Source organism: Phalangium opilio, unplaced genomic scaffold, assembly GCF_054372755.1.
Source record: "Phalangium opilio isolate 3A_F unplaced genomic scaffold, DU_Popi_V2 ptg000209l_1, whole genome shotgun sequence".
Classification (NCBI taxonomy): Eukaryota; Metazoa; Arthropoda; class Arachnida; order Opiliones; family Phalangiidae; genus Phalangium; species Phalangium opilio.
Window position 1 is genome coordinate 16,063,692 of NW_028324217.1, and position 19,156 is coordinate 16,082,847.

Below are 19,156 nucleotides of genomic sequence, written 5' to 3' on the forward strand. Positions count from 1 at the left end.
TAAAATATAAATCACTTCTTCACTTTCTTTTACTAAGGAAGGATCTCCAGTCTCTCTCCGATATACTAATGTAAGTTCATGGGCTATTTTTCAGTCGGTAGTCTATGCCTTAAATAAAGCTCTCCCAAACCAAACAAAATTTAAATTAAAATAAAATCGGCAACGAAACTTAGTAAGGATTTACTATATGGTGCGTGTCAACCCGGGATTAAACCACATCCCCTAAAATAAACGTAAATTAGTAATCGGAATAAAATAAACTCAATCAAAATGGCTGGAGATGGCGAAGAAGCGGGAGCAAGCGGTTCCTCGGCAAAGAAAAAGGAATTAGAAAACCTAAAAGCAACTAGGAAAGCTATAAGAACTTTAACTACTAAACTAATCACGGCTTTGGAAAAGCTGTTAAAAGAAGAATCACCCGATGAGGATGATTTGGAAGATGCACTGGCGTGCGTAGAACAAAAAGAACAAGATCTAATTCAACTGGAAGAAAAAATAATTAAATTAATGGATTCGACCTCGGAAGCGGAAAGTCAAGTGAAAGCTGCTCAACAATACCGCGAGGACTTGATACTTATTAAAAATCGGACTAATCGAAAATTAAAAAAAATACGTAACCAAGGAATACAAACCACTTCAAATGCACCGTCAATATCGGGATCTAATACCAACCTCAGCGTTCTTGGAAACCACGGGGGAGGATCTATTCAATCAAGAACGGCGGAAACAACTAAACTACCAATACTCATCATGGCGAAATACAACGGCGATCTCACCCAGTGGTCATCGTTTTGGAACCAATTCAAGGCAGCTGTACACAACAAAGAAGAACTTCAAAAGGTAGAAAAATTCAATTATTTGAAATCTTACTTAGAAGGAGAAGCCAAAATGGCTATAGAAGGACTTTTCGCGTCTGATGAGGCTTATGATGAAGCAGTAACAATTTTGATTAACCAATTTGGAAATCCGGATTTTGCAATTTTAAGTCATACAAATGCTTTGTTAGATTTAGGATTAAAACCACTTAATGATTCAAACAATTTAAAGGCACTAAGAAACCACTATAACACTTGTGAAATCAACATTCGCAGCTTAAAAGCATTAAACGTAGATACTTCAGCTAAGGGAAACGCCTTTTGTGCCTCTATCTTAAAAAGTCTCCCCGAGGATTTTAGGCTACAATATTCTAGGGAATTAAACGAAGAACGTAGATGGAATGTTAACTTTTTGTTAGAATTTATTAAGAAAGAATTGGAAAATAGAGAATCTGCGAGACTTCTAGGAGCTACGCCAGGAAACCCCAAACCCAAAATGGATGGGTCTCAATTTAAACCAAAAAACGAAAGCAATTCTTTTAGGCCTAGATCTTCAGCGCAGGTTTTGAATACGGGGATAAGGTTTAACAATAACCCAAGAACTTATCAAAATAACTACCCCAAAAATTATCATCAAAATAATTATCCCAAATTTAATTATCAAAGAAACCCCTCTGATAACATTTACTGCATCTTCTGCCAGGATAGTGTCCATAGATCCCCCAATTGCACAAAATTCAACTTAGAACAAAAACAAAAAATAGTAAGGGATCAAGGAAGATGTTTTACTTGCCTTAGGCAAAATCGTTCTGCAGAAATATGTCCATCACATATCAAAATTTGTAAAAAATGTGGAAAAGGACATAGTTTTGCTTTATGTGATAAAAATGAGGTTAACATAATTAAAACCCAATCGTCTCCAACGCCAGAAAGCATTGTTTCTGGGTGCCAAACCATGTCAGTAACTAGTGAGAGAACGGTGTTATTACAGACAGCTCGAGCCATAGCTTTAAATCCTAACACTAACGAAAATAAAAATATTAGAGGTCTCTTGGACCCCGGAGCTCAGGCTAGTTTTGTAACAAATAACATAGTTGAACAACTAAAATTACCTATAATTGGAGAGCAGGTAGTAGAAATTTATCATTTTGGTAGCGAAATCCCAGTCCAAGAAAAACGTAGACAAATAAAACTAGTCTTGCAAAACACACAAAATCCAAACAAAAGGGTGGAAATAACAGCGCTAGAAGTCCCATACATTTGCAAAACTATAACATCATACAACAGCGCGGAAGTAGAACATTTTATTAACTTAAAGGGATGGCAATTGGCAGATCAGATTAATGGGAATCTAGCTTGTAGCTCTAGCATAGAATTCCTGATTGGAGGAGATTTTTACTGGGAAGTTGCCACGGGAAAATCAGAAAGATTTGGACATAAATTAGTGGCTATTGAAACAATGCTAGGATGGGCTATCCAAGGGCCAAGAGAAGGAAGAAACTCAGAATTACTAGAATGTTCAATTATATCCATGGGAATAGGAGTAAGTAAATTAAAAACCATAGTAAAGGGCTTTTGGGATTTAGAAAGTCTTGGAATTTTAGACGGAAATTGTAAACAAAATCAAGATCAAAACGCAGAAAATTTAGATTTAAAAATAGAAAAAATAGAAGGGAGGTACCACGTGCAATTTCCTTGGAAAACTGAAAAAGGGGTCTTACCCAACAACAAGGAGGTAGCTACAAAAAGGGCTATAGCTTTAAATAAAAGATTCATGAATGATCCCATATTGTTTTCGGACTATAAAAAAGTTATAGACGAGCAATTGAAATTAGGTATAATAGAAAGGGTCCCATTACCAAGTATCGAAAAACCAGGCACTTTTTATTTACCCCATCAAGCCGTAATAAGACCAGAAGTCAAAACAACAAAACTAAGAGTGGTCAACGATGGCTCCTCCCACGCAAAGGGGGTTCCGTCGTTGAACGACTGCCTAGACCCAGGCAAAAACTTAACTCCAGAATTGCTTCTATTATTAATTAGGTTCAGAAAACATTTAGTAGCGTTTATCGCTGACATTGTAAAGGCATTTTTAATGATAGCCTTACACGAGGAAGAAAGGGACTCGGTTAGATTTTTGTGGGTCGTACAGGATAGCACTGGAAAAATCCAAATGAACCAATTTATAGAGTTAGGATTTGCACGATTACCCTTTGGCATAACTTCTTCCCCCCACATTTTAACAGCTACAATTAAACATCACATTAAAAACACCCCCGACGCTGATCCTAAGGTAGTAAAAATGTTAGACAATGACCTATACGTCGATGACCTGACTAGTGGGGATGATAGTGTAGAGAAGGCTTTCAAATTATCTACAGGGGCTATGGACCTCATGTCAAAGGCTAGTATGCGCCTTCGTAAATGGCAAACAAATTCTATAGAATTAAGGAAAAAATGGGCAGATAGCGATCACAGAATGCTAGAAAATAATGACAAAAACGAAATAGCCTTATTTGAAGGAGGAACGGAGCCTGAAACTCTAAAGGTTCTGGGATTAAGATGGAACACGGGTACCGATACCTTTTCCTTTGACTTAACAAAAATATTTGAGTTAATTAAAACCGGAAAAATCTGTAAACGAGAAGTTTTAAGTACCGTAGCGCAAATTTTCGACCCTGTCGGCCTACTCTCGGCTTACACAATTAGAGCAAAAATGCTTTTGCAAGAACTATGGAAATTAAAATTAGGTTGGGATGAAGCCTTACCCCCAAACTTGGCTGAAGACTTCAGCAAATGGACTCTTGAATTGCCAAAATTACGTAATATCTCAATCCCAAGACATTATTACGGAGTTAGCCAGGACGATATTGTATCTCAAGAATTACATGGATTCTGCGATGCTAGTCAAGGGGCTTATGCTACGGTTATTTATGTAAGATTTGAATTAAAATCAGGAAAAGTTGGTTCAGCATTAATCACTGCCAAGGCTAGGGTAGCCCCCCTAAAAGAATCAACACTAACACTACCTAGGCTGGAATTAATGGGATGCCTCTTAGGCGCTAGGTTAGTTAATTACGTCAAGGAGGAATTTAGCGATAAAAACACAACGATTTTCATGTGGACAGACTCCACAATAGCTTTACATTGGATAAAGTGAAAATCTGACACATGGAAACCTTTTGTGTCAAACCGTGTAAAAGAAATTCAAGAGTTATCCAACCCAAACAGTTGGTCACATTGCCCCGGAGTTCAAAACCCGGCAGACCTACCCACTAGGGGAGTGACAGTGGAAAAATTGGCTCAAAGTAAAGTCTGGTGGGAAGGGCCACAATGGTTAAAGGAACCTAAATCAAATTGGCCCCAAGATAAAAATATAGAATTCGAATTTAGCCCCGAGTCCGTAGAACCAGAAAAAAGAAAAATTATTAACTTGACTATTAGATCTCAGGAGAAAGGAAATCTAAACAACTTAATTAACATAAATAATTATGGAACCATTTGCAAGCTATTACGGGTCACTGCATACCTCTACAGGGTATTAGAGCGCGCTAAGAACAAAATAAAAATTACAGGACCTATAACGGCCCAAGAAATGGCTAGAGCGGAAATTAACTGGATAAAACATATTCAAAAAAATGAATTTGGAATAGAATGGGCTGCTATCCAAAACGGTAATCCTATCCCCGAATCATCAAAATTAGTGTCTCTCAACCCTATACTCAATGGGGACGGATTAATTTGTGTGGGAGGCAGGCTAACAGAATCAAAAGTTCTAACCTATAGGGAACAACACCCTATAATCTTAAACAAAAATAGATTTACATCACTGATTATGGATAGATGTCATAGGTTGGTAATGCATAGTGGGGTCCAAAGTACCGTAACTCAAGCAAGGGAACAATACTGGATAATAGCCGCGCGACAGGTAGCAAAAACAACCATCAAAAACTGCGTAACATGCAAAAAGGATCTAGCTAAGGCTGGGAAAGCCCCAACTGCCCCTCTTCCCTCGGATAGGATTGAACAAACTCAAAGCTTTTCAGTAATAGGCGTGGACTTTGCCGGTCCGCTTTACATAAGAAATAACACAAACAAAAACACTGAGAAAACCTACATATGCTTATTCACTTGCGCTGTAACTCGTGCTGTGCACCTTGAGCTAGTTCAAACATTAACAACTGAAGATTTCATAATGGCTTTTAAACGAATGATGGGAAGGAGGGGAATACCAGAAGTAATTTACTCTGACAACGCTCTTACCTTTAAAAAGGGTAGCCAAGACTTAAACCTTATTTAGGAAAAATTAAATGGAAAAGAGCTATTGGAATTATCTAGTGCAAAAGGAATCACATGGAAATTCATAGTGGAAAGGGCGGCCTGGCATGGAGGCTATTGGGAAAGACTAGTTCGGTCAACAAAAACAATACTAAAAAAGGTTTTGGGAAAAGCCATGCTTAAATTTTCGGAAATGGAAACTATTCTGGTAGAGGCGGAAGCCGCTATAAATTCACGACCCTTAACCTACGTTTTTAACAACATTGATGAACCCTCCCCACTCACACCGGCGCACTTTTTAACCGGCAAAAGAATTACTTGTTTACCCCCTCAAAATTTAAAACTGGTCAAGGCTCCGGAAACTCAAAGAGAAATGGTTAAAAGAATTAGATATAGGGAACAATTGATAGAGACCTTCTGGAGAAGATGGAGGCACGAATATTTAATGGAATTGCGATCAGCGCACCACAATTGCGCTAAAAATAAACAAAGCGAGGTTAAGTTAGGCGATGTAATGTTGATTCACCAAGATAAAGTGCCAAAACACGTATAGAAACTAGGTGTTGTAACGGAAATTAAATTAGGCAGAGATAATAAAATCAGATCTTGCGAACTTCGCACAAGTAATGGAAATACAATTAGACGTCCTATACAATTGTTGTATAACTTAGAGATAAATTAAAAAAAAAAGGAGAAAATAAAATGTTATTTAGTAATATTAGTCAATATTACGCGGGGAGTGTTAATTATTTTCTTAACTAAATTGATTTTGTTACTTAATTTCTTACTTATAAAATTTGTTACTTAATTTCTTACTTATTAAAATTGCTACTTAAATTGTTACTAAAAAGTTGTTGTATAAAATAGAAATTGCAAAAAAACCCTAAAAAAATATCAGTACAAAAAAGAAAAAATATAAATTCTAAGAATGTTAAAATGGAAAACTTCGTAAAGAAAAGGGTAAAGCCCCAGGTGAGCAGTAGGATAACATGTTTTCAAATCAATCGATAATCCTACTGTTCGAACCCTGTCGTGGAAAATCCCCACCCTTTTCTAACCCCAAAATCGTCAACTGTACACACCTTGAAATTTTTGTAAAAAATAAATCACTTCTTCACTTTCTTTTACTAAGGAAGGATCTCCAGTCTCTCTCCGATATACTAATGTAAGTTCATGGGCTATTTTTCAGTCGGTAGTCTATGCCTTAAATAAAGCTCTCCCAAACCAAACAAAATTTAAATTAAAATAAAATCGGCAACGAAACTTAGTAAGGATTTACTATAGAAGGTACCTGTAATAAGCCTACAAACATCTTATTTCTTACGGGAGTTACTATTTCCCCTCTGTTTTCTAGCTGTAAGGTAGCTATTTTATGACTCTAGAGTAGCTAAATTTTGTATACTGCTGTACTGAGTTTTCCAACGAAAGATATTTTTCTGCAAAACGTCTAAAATGTTCTGCATTGCTCTCTGGAATGCATCTTAATTGTGTCTGAAATTGAACATTTTGCAGGTTTATTCCAGTATTATTCCAGAATATTCCAGTTTATTTGCAATATATTGCAGATTCTAAAAAATCTAATTAACAGCAAAAATGCAGCCGTAAATTTTTGTACGGGTAGTTAAGAGAATGGGAAAATATTTTTTTGGTCATTTTGCTGAATTCTTTCCTGGTAACCAGTCATTTCATATTATAAGTTTTAATGGACTTCTGCTAGTTGAATCCGCCTTTTGGGATGGACAAAAGACCGGATGATGGTGGTGTTAGACAGACAATGGAGTTATAGCAATTGTAGGTGGAGTTAGAGTCCGACGCCGCCAAAAAGTTGTCGGCGGCGGCGTTTGCACAGTTTAGGCATATTGGCGACGGCGCGCCGCCGGCGCGCCGTTCTATAAGCCGGCGGCGGCGTTACATACAATTTTAATGGCGGCGGCGGCGTTAGAGGCGTGTATGTTCACAACGAGTGATTAATGTCGTATGTAGTTCTCAGTTGTGAAGTGGTGGTGTGCACAAGATCAGTCCATGTTCGAAAATACTGGTTGAAATCTGTTGAAATTTTAATGAGATTTGGAAAATAATGTTTGGTATTTTTGTGCGAAGTTTAAAATGTTTCTCTTTCCTAGCTTTTTGTAAGAACATTAAAACGAAAATTAACCATGGCCTTGTCTCAAACAGTTTAAATTTGTTTCCTTCAGTTTCACTGGTTCGAATCTCTTGAAATTTTAGTGAGAGGCATATTGAAAGATTTTAAATTATCGTACAAAATTTCAAAAATTTGAAACGAATAGTTCTTTTCCTAAAATTTTCCTAAGCGACTAAATAGGTTGTAGGATTATGCACAAACAAAAGTTTAATGAATTTTGTGAAGAAAATTGTTCGTTTGAAAACTTTGAAACATTGCATCATAATTTGAAACCGTGCAATATGCCTCTCACTAAAATTTCAAGAGATTTGATTTAATTAGGGCTAATTTTCGTTCTAATATTTATAAAAAAAACTATAAAAGGAAATGTTTGGAAAATTTCCAAAAACTAGCAAACGTTGTTTTACACATCTCTTTAAAATTTCAAGAGATTTGAACCAGTAGTTTCAAAATTCTGGCTAAATAACTGCGTTCCTCCCATGGCCGACTATGCTAAAAATGGCTCCTTCGATTTCGAGCGATAAAGCCCAAAATTACCAACACGCGCTTTTACACAGGAAAAACATTGGCGTGTAAAGCCTAAGAGTGATCGAGTGGGCTGTGGTTGTAGCAAGGAAGGCAAGGCTAGGAGTCTAGATCCGTGGAGTACAAATTTATAATGACTAGAATTTTTAAACTGGTCCCTCTTCAATTTTCTTAAAAGTTCTCAATTAATAAACTGATCCCAAGGACCAGTAACCCCCAGATTTAGAATAAAAAAACTGGTCCGAGCAATTAATAAACTGGTTTTGGACCTGTGCTATTTCCAAGACTGGTTGGCACGCCGGCGTACGCCGGTGATATTTCGGCGTCGCGGCGCGGCGGCGCGCTGTTTAAAAGTACATACGGCGGCGGCGGGGTTAAAAACTAGAAATGTGGCGGCGCGCCGGCGTACTATCGGCGGCGTCGGACTCTAGGTGGAGTACAATTTTCCTAATTTCCGGTCCGGACGTTGACAACACATTTGCCCCGCTTTACCAACTGCGAACGCGGTCCCCTGGGGTGTAACAATAGACAGATAGACACACACACACAGAGAGACATACTGGTACGTCGAAATTAGAACCTCTCCGTGACATACGCGAGGGGTGCGTCACTCGTTAAAAATCTGTACGAGATTTGAAATCTATGGAATTTTCTTTGATTTGTGATTTGTTACGGATGTAAAGATTTGTTAAGGATTCGAAGATTTGTTAAAGATTTCAAAATTTATTACGGATTTGTAGATTTATTAAGGACTAGCGTGTAATAAGAGCTTCCATCACCCTAGGAGCGAAGGCACTCAACGTTGCCCGTCAGCCCGTCGGGACATTTTTTATTACTTTGCATGCGGACATTATTTCATAAAGAAAGGTTTTAAAGTTTTTGGCCGCCATTTAAAAAGGTGGTGACAAATAGAATCCGAAAGACCATTCAATCCGTCTATAGGTTAAAGGAAACCAGTGTACTAAATATTTGTGAAATCGGTTGAAACGCGCAGACTTTGTTGCATAGAGAAAAGTTTTTACAATTCTAGGCGCCATTTATTAGGATCACGGAAAATTGGAAAAGTCCGAAAGATATGACAATTTATTTACCTGTGGCAGTAAATCCTCGTTTTATACATTTACATACATGTTTAATCAACCTCCAGGAATCTCATAAATTTTCTAATTCATGTTATATTGTCATTCTCAAAATTTTATATCGATATCGTAATCGGTACACTTTTAGTTGAAAACTTCACTTTAAAACGAAAATAATGACATTATTATACACCTCTACAAACATTCCATTACTTTCTTTAAATTGATATTTTAGTTTTATAAATTTCTGTTGTTGATTCAGCTAAAAATAATGTTCTAAATCATAACAATGTCTCTATTAAATATCATTACTAAGCTTCAATATTTGATTTTCATGTGATAAAAAATGTGTTGCACAATTCCAAAACTATTTATTATTTATAAATTTTATTTGTACTTCCACCGGAAATTTTATAACGAAAAGGCCAGTTCCTTGAAAAAAATTACAGTTGCTTAACGCCATTCAAAAAAATTTCATCCACACGATATTGTTAATTCAACTAGAACTAGTTTCCTTTTTTCTTCGCTTGAAGAGCTCTTATATTCCAGTTTAGCGAGATGCATACACCTACGAAGAAATTTTAAACCACTGAAATATTAGTTAATTTATCTCTTCAAAATGGATAAGTTACGCAAATCGAGCTATCTTCTTTGGATATTTTTAATATTGACGTTATTAGCGACGCACAACGAGGTTGCCGAAGGCTACGATTTGGCAGTTTCAACGGATTTGGTCTCATCACATTATGGTGAGTTAAAACTTAATGTAAGATAATCCTTTTTAACTGCCTAGCATTTTTCCTTATAGAAAACAATGCACATGTCATGGAGAAAAGAAATCTAGTTACAATAAAGGGGTCTGCCATAAGTAAATAACAAATTTTCATATATTTTGGATGACTTAAGGGTTACAGAAGTCGTTCCGCACTTCGTTGCATATCCTCCCCGCTGGCCAATCAGAGTTGAAAGGAACATAGAAATAACATAAATTGAGATACTGTTGTGGTTGAATAATCATCCCGTATTACCATAAGTTTATAATGCCTCTAAGTAGAGAAATGGCTGCTAATCCTATGGCACCTATGGCAATAGTGTTTGTCTGGCTCTCTTCAATGAAACCCTATACTCTCTCCGTATCATTTATCACCTCAACTTCAATTCAAAATTGTACTGCCTAGCCTAGCGTTTCTTTTATCCCTTTTAGAATGTTCCAGTTTTGAAACCGCCTCTATCTCACGAGAGAGAGAGAGAGGGAATTGGGGTTGCTTAAGTAAAATTCGTTCCCCCCCCCCAATGCCTGCCTATACGAAACGAAAAATCTCCTTTATTCCATTGGATGATTTTTTTTCATGTGACCCATTTAGTAATCGTCTCGACCGCTTGGTGGCTGCACCGCGACAGAAATTTCAAAATTTTCTCTCTTCGGATCTTAGCGCTTTACGAGTTCTGACGTCACAGTGGCCTGCGGAAGATGCCCAGTTGTAACCCGTATTTGTGTACTTAGAGGCATGATAAACTTATGGTATTACCCAGTATTCTCTCTGTGACAAAAGCCTCGCTTATTCTCCAGCATCATTAGTCGACCAACTTATCATTTTCCGCTTTCCTGGGAAAGTATTGTTTTATGTTTTAGGATATTTTTCTTTCTTGATTTTCATAGATTTATTGGTGCATAATTGTAAATTTTCTACGCGAAAGTACAGGCAGTGCTGTAATTAGTTTCTTCATTGGCTCAGACTTCCTCTCCTTGCTGTATCATTTAATGTTATTTCAATAGCCCCTAAGTTTGACTGCCTTGTGCATCTTGTTGTTTAAGTTCTTCGCGCATGCGCACTTGGAGCTAAAAAACGTCATATCTAGGTTGTGAACTAGGCTATGCGGGGAAACTACTTTCTGTTTGTAAGAAGAACTGAACTGACTCAGACTAAGAACATTTTTTTCAAAACTTTTTGGAAGGGGCTATTAGTCTTTACCACTTTCAAGCATAGACATTTTTAGAGTTTGGAAAATGTCAGGTGGAAGATTTTTTGAAGAGCTATTTATAGTTTTAAACAATAATTGAAGTTTTGTGTCCAAAACATGCACTTGAATTTTGGTAAAGCGATCTACCGGCCAATCAGCACCCGCGATTTATAAGAGGCAATCCCCAAAGGTTTTCTCAGTCGAGTCTCATTTACGTCGTCTGCATTAGGCTCAGAAATATCTATTCTACTTTTTAGAACTCAAAAGAATGGCGCGGGTTTGATCATTTAATGAGTAGCGGATAATTAACATGTTGTTGATGCTTTTACGTTTCACTTACACTCAAATTTTTGTCTTAAACTTACTATATTAAAATGCGGCGTGTAGTAATTTTGTTGTATATCTGATAATCTGAGTGTCTAGTTATTAGTCTTAGGAATGGGAAGATCAGTGTTCTTTGTGACGCTCGGGATTGGAAAAATTAAAAAAACCCATCTTTTAAGCCTCAGCAGAGTCAATCTACAACACACTTACTAGCGTCCTCAAACTTTAGCAGACGACGGGTCCTGGGGAGTCAATGGTGACGACTGACGAGGCCACTCTAAAAAATACTTATTTCCCGCCCTCGAAAACTCAGCTTTTCCTATTTGAAGCAGACAGCATACGACTAAATATTCTCTAAACTTCACGGGATTGGTTGATTTGTCTCTATCCCTAAAGAGGTTTTTATTGGCCGGTAGGTAAGTGTGCTAAAATCGAAACCCATTGCTAAGCCTAACAAACTTTAAAAAATTTTATTTTCATTGAAAAAATGTTTGAAAAATCACAAAAAATTAGAGACTTCATAGTTAATTAAAACAAACCAGGAAAAAATAAAACACGGCACTAAAATTTTCATCTGATAGTATCCCTTTAACAAAAAGCTGGTTTTTCAAATTTAAAATATCTCCGCACTGGGGCACTAACTATAACTAAAACGTGTTACATAACTAACTGAAAAGAAGTGCAGAAATTTATTTACGCATCTCTTTTGAGAACGGATGGTTATTCAATCCGCCTTAATGATCACTTGAAGTTTTTTTTCTTTCCCCTACTTTGAAAGAGCCGATAGAACAGTTTTATATTGTTAACTAAATGGAATTGTTAATTTCAAGCTAGGGAGGTGTTAAGACAATGGATAAAACAACAGGAGAAGCTAAGGGTATTATGTTTTATAATTTGTGCACGGAAAGGTGTGTCACAAACTTACAGACTAATTTGTCGATTGCTAGTGAAAACCTATAGCCTCATCATTCATCGTAATCAAGAAAGACGGTCGTAAACCTTGAAATATTTGTCTCATGAATCAAAATTATTTAGAAAGTTACATTGGACCGGTGTAAAAGCTATGATAAATCAATTTGAAATTGGTCAAAATCTCTTTTGGCATAAGTAATTTCATGGTTGTATGAGCATTATTATGCATATCCCCAGGAGTTTAAATATTATATGAGTTATTATGGCCATGAAAATTTACCGATAGCCCTATTTTTAAGCACACCCCTTCTTATGTCGAGGCGTGTAAAATTTGAAGGTGGAAATGTTTTAATTTTGTGCACTACACCCCTAAATTTACGATACACCTTTCTGTTGTAGCATTTGAAATTAGTAATTCATACACATTTTTTTCTTAATTTCAGCGTCGAGGTTGATAAACTTACGGTGAACAAAATTATCCGTCGATCATATTCTTTTTGCCAATCTTTATTGGACTTTGATATAGTTAATGAGCGGCGTGAAATTGCAACATTTTATACTTCTAAATGAATTTGTGACGCGTTATAACATTCGTTTTCAAATGTATTACTAGACTTTCTACTGACATCTATATGTTCTATGTTTGTTTATTCTTTTAAAAGTGGCCTCGGTAGATACATAAAATAGAAAAAAATTGAAGTGTAAGTCACGTTTGTATGTAATTACGGCGTAATTAAAGTTGTAGAATGAAATATCGAATGAGAAGTTAGGTGCAGTACATCAAATTTAACAGTTATTTCGAAAAATTAACTAACTTTCGGAAGCCAAGGTCTTGTAAAAGTTAAATTTAGAAAAATCTCATATTATGTTACATTGTTGCGTTTGCCAATAATCTTGGTATATATTGGAGTAACGTCGCCGCTACGGCGGTCGCTCAATTTTCGGTTGAAAAACCGAGCGCAATTATCGGAAGTGAAATGCAACCAGACCCTCGTGCCAACTAGTCACTTTTCCAAGTATTTTTTGATTTATTGTCGGCTGCAGTTTCAGACAAAGAACATTCGTAAACGATATATTTTCTAGCGAAATTTAATTGCATTAACTAAATTTTTTTAAACTAAAATTGGAACCTTAATTCCGAAACGTGCAAGCAAATAATAAAATCTAAAAGAATACGGCATAGACGCTGCCAATTTTAAAATTGTGTCTTCTGAATCAGACGATAAAACCACAGCCCACGCAAATGGCGGCCGATCACTTGATCACATTTTCCCCACAGAAAACGTCGCTGGATCCTCGAGACATAAGGGGCGAACAAATGGACTAGTACTATATGAGAATGTTTGCTTTAATTTTACATAGGATTTTTACGCATGGAAAAATGGTTTTGTTCCACCATGACACGATACTTATTACGGTAAACTGAAAATAGAACCTCATCGGCTTGTTCTATAATTTTTATCCTTTACCAAAAATTAGTAACTTTTTAAGACGAAATTTATTTATTTTAGTATATTTTAAGTTTTGGGATTCAAGAAGAATTTAATTGTTCCTTGCGAAGAGAGGCGGCCTAATGTTGTAACCCCAGTCGTCCAATACTGCAGACCCTAATTCTTTCGTTTCCTCCTCTCTACCTAAAAATGTTACTTCAGCCATTGTAAAAAAAGACAAGAACCGAAGACCACACCCTTCCTGTGATTGGTGTTTTCTCGCGAAGGCGCGAAATTCTTGGCCTATTCGCAAGAACATTGTATCTTCGGAAGATGAGGACGCAGTGTAGCGAAAACCCAATGTGGACAGAAGCACGATCTTGCAAACCAGCAAAGCGAAGACGCGAACGCGCAAAATGTGCCAGTCTGGAGTCTCTGGACAGGCCTTGATATGTCAAACGTGCATACTAGATGAGTAACGCTTCCACTATCAAATGTTCATTATGAACGTATTAAATACGAGCCGTGTCTTCGTTTTTATAAAAATATATTTAATCTTTATCTCGGAATCTCATTCTCATTTATACTTGATTTTAATTTTTCAACTTCATTTTTTATGATACTCAAAATTGAATGTAGATATCGTAATATTTGCGTCTTCCGTTCAAAACTTCATTTTAAAACAATATGGAAATAATGATATAGTTTTTCATCATACGTACACGAAACTATTTTGTTTAAATTAGTATTTTCGTTTCATAAATATTAGTTGTTAATAAAACTAAAAATGATCAATATAATAAATTTTTGATTTAAGTTTTACTATCTTACTTTCATATTATGAGAAATGTTTTGCGCAATTCCTAAACTATTTATTTATTACCGTTTTTCTTGTATTTCCGCCGGGACTTTTATAAAAAAAGGCTGAAGTTCCTTGAAAAACAAAATTGTAATTGTTTAACGACCTTCCAAAATATTTCATCCCCCGATGTTGTTGATTCAACTAAAACTAGTTCCCTTTCTTTTTCGCTAGATGAGCTCATAAACCAGTTTAGCGAGATGTTCAGGCATGAAATGAAAATATTAACCACGTATTTATAATATCATTTTGCTTTTCAAAATGGAGAAGTTACGCAAATCTAGTTACCTTTTCTGGTTGTTTTTACTATTGACGTTATTCGCGATGAACCACGATGTTGCTGAAGGGTACGCTTTGTCAGGTTCAACGGATTGGGTCTTATCACATTTTGGTGAGTTAATAATTTAATGTGAAACAACGCTTGTTACCTGCAAGCTATTCTTTTTATAGGAAGCAAAGCACACGTCCTGCAAAAACGAAGCATAATTACTGCCACAGGTAAATAAATTGTCATATCTTTCGGACGACTTAAAGGGTTACACAAGTCGCTTTCACACTTCGTTCACTATCCTCCCCACTGTCCAATTAGGCTTATAGTTCTGGGAAAATTTGTCGTAGAGTTATACAATTTCTTAATCTTTGGCAGGCGACTTGTGGCTAAAGAAGGAAAAGAATCTTAACTCTAAACTTTCAAGTATAGTAGAAATATACCCACAAATACGGTATTAATATAGTCGAATTTGGTTCGTTGGAATTGGAATAAACATTTCCTCTTTATCAAGGCAAGGAGACAAGCGATAAATTATCGACCAACTTAACCCTTTCGCATAGTTATCACTCTCGTAAAAATTATAAACAGTAAAATTTTAACTTGACCACCTTGTTCTTCATTAGCTCGAGGGGGAATTCGCGAGACATCCGCCGCTTTCCGTTCAAGGTTTGATGACACCTGAGACTAATCAGCTATTTAGATATCGCGCTCTCATAGAACGCTCGAGGCTGACACCAACCCTTTAGACGATAGTTATCAGTGTGTGAGTCGGTAATTTACCAAATACCGCGTAAATTACCGATTTGTATCTTACCGTAATTTTAGAATGGTAATTTACCGGTAAATTACAAAATTACCGCGGTAATAAGCCTGTTAAAACATAAAATATAATAAATTACGGTAATTTTTGTAGTTTCAAAATTTTAATCGGTAATTTACCCGGTAAATTACCATTTTTAAAAATTACGGTAATTCACATCTCTAGTTATCACTTGCGATAACTCGCCTAAGTTAGAGAATTGCCCCCGATGTATCCGTATTCGTACCAACTTTTAACGTGCAATATCAAATCAAAAACAAGGTCACGAACTTTCACTCTAAGAAATAGAGGTGTAAGTCTACACCTTTTTAACTCTTTTTGATGGTGCTAAATTCAACACCATTTCCAGTGTTGGTTTACAACCCAAAGGGTGTTAATCACACACTCTAAGAAAATGCATAACACTTTAAAGAGTGTCGCAGAACGCCTTTCAGAGTGTCGCGTAACACCTTTAAGAGTGTCGCGTAACGACTTTAAGAGTGTCGCGTAACACCTTTAAGACTGTCGCATAACACCATTCAGAGTGTCGCGTAACACCTTTAAGAGTGTCGCGTAACGACTTTAAGAGTGTCGCATAACACCTTTAAGACTGTCGCATAACACCATTCAGAGTGTCGCATAACACCATTCAGAGTGTCGCATAACACCATTCAGAGTGTCGCATAACACCATTCAGTGTCGCATAACACCTTTCTCAGCGTCGCATAACACCTTTTAGATTGTCGCATAACACCTTTTAGAGTGTCGCATAACACCTTTAAGAGTGTCGCATAACACCTTTAAGAGTGTCGCTTAACACCTTTCAGAGTGTCGCATAACACCTTTAAGACTTTCGCTTAACACCTCTCAGAGTGTCGCATAACACCTTTATTAGTCTCACTTAACACCTTCCAGAGTGTCGCATAACACCTTTAATAGTCTCACTTAACACCTTCCAGAGTGTCGCATAACACCTTTAATAGTCTCACTTAACACCTTCAAGAGTGTCGCTTAACACCTCTTCGAGTGTTGCATAACACATTTAAAAGTGTCGCTTAACACCTTTCAGAGTGTCGCATAACACCCTTAAGAGTGGGAGTTTTTTAGTAGGATAGTAGTAGTAGTAATAATACTATATTGACGGAGAAAATACTATGGATGGCTACATTTTGACCACTCATGAGGCATAATTGAAATATCGAATACTCGTATGTTTTGCTGTTTAATTACTGTTTGAGCATCCGCTATTCCGCAGGATTATTAGCATTTAGTGCTATATTCATAGCAAAGTTTCACCTTCAGAGAACTTATTCTCCTATAAGGAGGAAATTTCTCACGTGCAGAACTATACCCCTTCAAGTAAGGATATTTCTGGAATGAAAAGTTTAACGTCTGCATATAAAGTTGACCATTTGATCAACTTAAAATGCAGTGTTAAACTGCATGAAAAATCGGTAAACATTCCCGTATTAAACCTTCTGAAAAAAGGCAGAAAGTTTCCGATTTCTTCAAGTGCAATGGAAATTAAATTGGTTTTTGAGGCCATAATATTCAGGCAGTAGATTTAGACGTTCATGTTAAATTTAATAATCTCTTTTCACTAAGAGTTTTTCAAGCACCAGAAACGTGTTTAACCTAATTTCAACAACAATATTATTTACAAAAACAAAACCCTTTTGTACTCTAATTTTTCTAAAAATAAAAGCAAGTGCCCCACATGTTGGCCTGTCAACACTAGACTAGAGGTCTAAAAATGGTCTCTACATGGTTTAAACTTAAACATACCAGTAAAAGTTTAAGTTTAGGTGTATTATGGTTTATATTTTTACAGAGCAAACGTCTCTATCCCGTTTATCAGTCCCTTTAGAGATTCAGCGTTCATGGCGCTACTATTGATAATACTTCAATCCTAATTTTTTTAAGAATAAAAATACTAGCGTTGTGGTTTTAAAACCTAGAACCATCAGAGACCATTTGATTATTGCCATAAGAGAAGCAAACACCGCAGGACAGGGCTGCCATCGGAGGTAGTTTCCCTCACACCAAGAAGCACCGTTAGAGGCAGTGGTAGTTGGCCAGCCTTCCACGTGTAGTGACCGGGGCTTCGTCTGGTGTTGCCTAATGCCAATATTAATGAACTTAGTCAATATTTATTCAAAACCAAGGAAATGAATATAAAAAAGTCATCAAAAGCTAAACTAAATATAGACGGCGCAACAAAGAAGGTTTATTTAATGTTAAGTGTACACGGCACTAAAAGGCCCAAAGTGCTGGGCATCCTTTGAATAAAAAATTTAGAAAACCCTAATAATAACAAAATATTTTCTGATCTAAATTGCTTGCGTCTGTTGATATAAATTTGAAATACAAACAAAACTTTCATTAAAAATCCATTAATATCTCAAGAATTTACTGTAAATTGTTTGTTTACCCCGATTTAAATATAAGTTTATCCTTTTAAGCATCATTTTGCAATAATATCAAAGGATATGTTACTGATTATGGCTTATTTCACCTTTCTTTTATATTTAGATAAGCTAGAAAATCGTTATCTAGGTATTCCCTTGCTACTCCGTCATTATCGGAGGGCGTCTTTTGACGCTGTTTCCTACTTTGGGAAGGGCGAACTTAGTGCGGGAGGTCGGTCAAATGGTACATCCTAAGGTTCGTTTCCATTGTTAATTCTGTTCAATGAGAGGGAAAAAACATGACCATCTGAAGAAATATTTTCATTATTGGTAACTCTTTAACGTTAATTAACCAGAAACCTAACCTTGTATCTTCGCCAACATTATTAATTCAGGCCTGAGCGCGCTCCTATTTCGAGAATTTTTTTGGGTACCTTTTAATTCGCCCAATGCCTACGCAAGGGGTGCGCTTTAGAACCTAAATTTCCCACGAAATTTGAAACCCAGTAAAACTTGGCGTGAATATCCATATAGTAGACGATGGTCATTCCCTTTTTAAAGGGATGAGGGATGAGATTAGATAATAGAACATCAAGAATTATTAGAATATTAGGGAATCGTTGTAACTTCTAAATATAAAATAAGGAATTTAAGAATGAAAAAAACCTTTCTATTCGTTTAATTTTTCTAGTAAGTTTTATTTCATCTCATTAAGAGTGTCGCTTAACACTATTAAGAGTGTCGCTTAACACTATTAAGAGTGTCGCCTAACACTATAAGGAGTGTCGCCTAACACTATAAGGAGTGTCGCCTAACACCGTTAAGAGTGTCGCCTAACACCGTTAAGAGTGTCGCCTAACACCGTTAAGAGTGTCGCCTAACACCGTTAAGAGTGTCGCCTAACACCGTTAAGAGTGTCGCCTAACACCGTTAAGAGTGTCGCCTAACACCGTTAAGAGTGTCGCCTAACACCGTTAAGAGTGTCGCCTAACACCGTTAAGAGTGTCGCCTAACACCGTTAAGAGTGTCGCCTAACACCGTTAAGAGTGTCTCCTAACACCGTTAAGAGTGTCGCCTAACACCGTTAAGAGTGTCGCCTAACACCGTTAAGAGTGTCGCCTAACACCGTTAAGAGTGTCGCCTAACACCTGTAAGAGTGTCGTCTAACACCGTTAAGAGTGTCGCCTAACACCTTTAAGAGTGTCGCCTAACACCTGTAAGAGTGTCGCCTAACACCGTTAAGATTGTCGCCTAACACCTGTAAGAGTGTCGCCTAACACGTTTTAGCAGTGTTTTATAATGGCACAATACCGCCTGATTACCAATTTCTTAGTTATTTTATTTAAAGGAA

General features: G+C 36.7%; 2 protein-coding genes across 2 annotated transcripts in view; one reads left to right on the forward strand and one right to left on the reverse strand.

The window, feature by feature from the left end:
- Positions 1–270: 270 nt before the first annotated feature.
- On the forward strand, positions 271–9,817 carry LOC149620853 (uncharacterized). Its single transcript, XM_089854628.1, has 8 exons — positions 271–3,971; positions 4,047–4,353; positions 4,744–5,052; positions 5,116–5,640; positions 5,961–6,065; positions 6,948–7,041; positions 9,521–9,589; positions 9,747–9,817. The coding sequence occupies exons 1-8, from the start codon at positions 271–273 to the stop codon at positions 9,815–9,817; spliced, it is 5,181 nt and encodes a 1,726-aa protein (XP_089710754.1).
- Positions 9,818–17,375: 7,558 nt separating this feature from the next.
- Positions 17,376–19,156, reverse strand: part of LOC149620854 (uncharacterized) — a 39,146-nt gene continuing 37,365 nt past the window's right edge. The window contains exons 10-11 of the mRNA XM_089854629.1: positions 18,263–18,434; positions 17,376–17,515 (exon numbers count right to left, since the gene is read on the reverse strand). Of these exons, the coding sequence (XP_089710755.1) occupies positions 17,376–17,515; positions 18,263–18,434 (312 nt within the window). The remainder of the gene's footprint in view (positions 17,516–18,262; positions 18,435–19,156) is intronic.

Bases quoted from the DNA above. Each gene is read 5' to 3' on its own strand.
- LOC149620853 (XM_089854628.1), top strand. From the start codon at position 271: ATGGCTGGAGATGGCGAAGAAGCGGGAGCAAGCGGTTCCTCGGCAAAG. The intron at 6,066-6,947 runs GTGAGCAGTAGG...TGCACAGTTTAG, and splicing joins AGAAAAGGGTAAAGCCCCAG to GCATATTGGCGACGGCGCGC. The intron at 7,042-9,520 runs GTATGTTCACAA...TGACGTTATTAG, and splicing joins GGCGGCGGCGTTAGAGGCGT to CGACGCACAACGAGGTTGCC.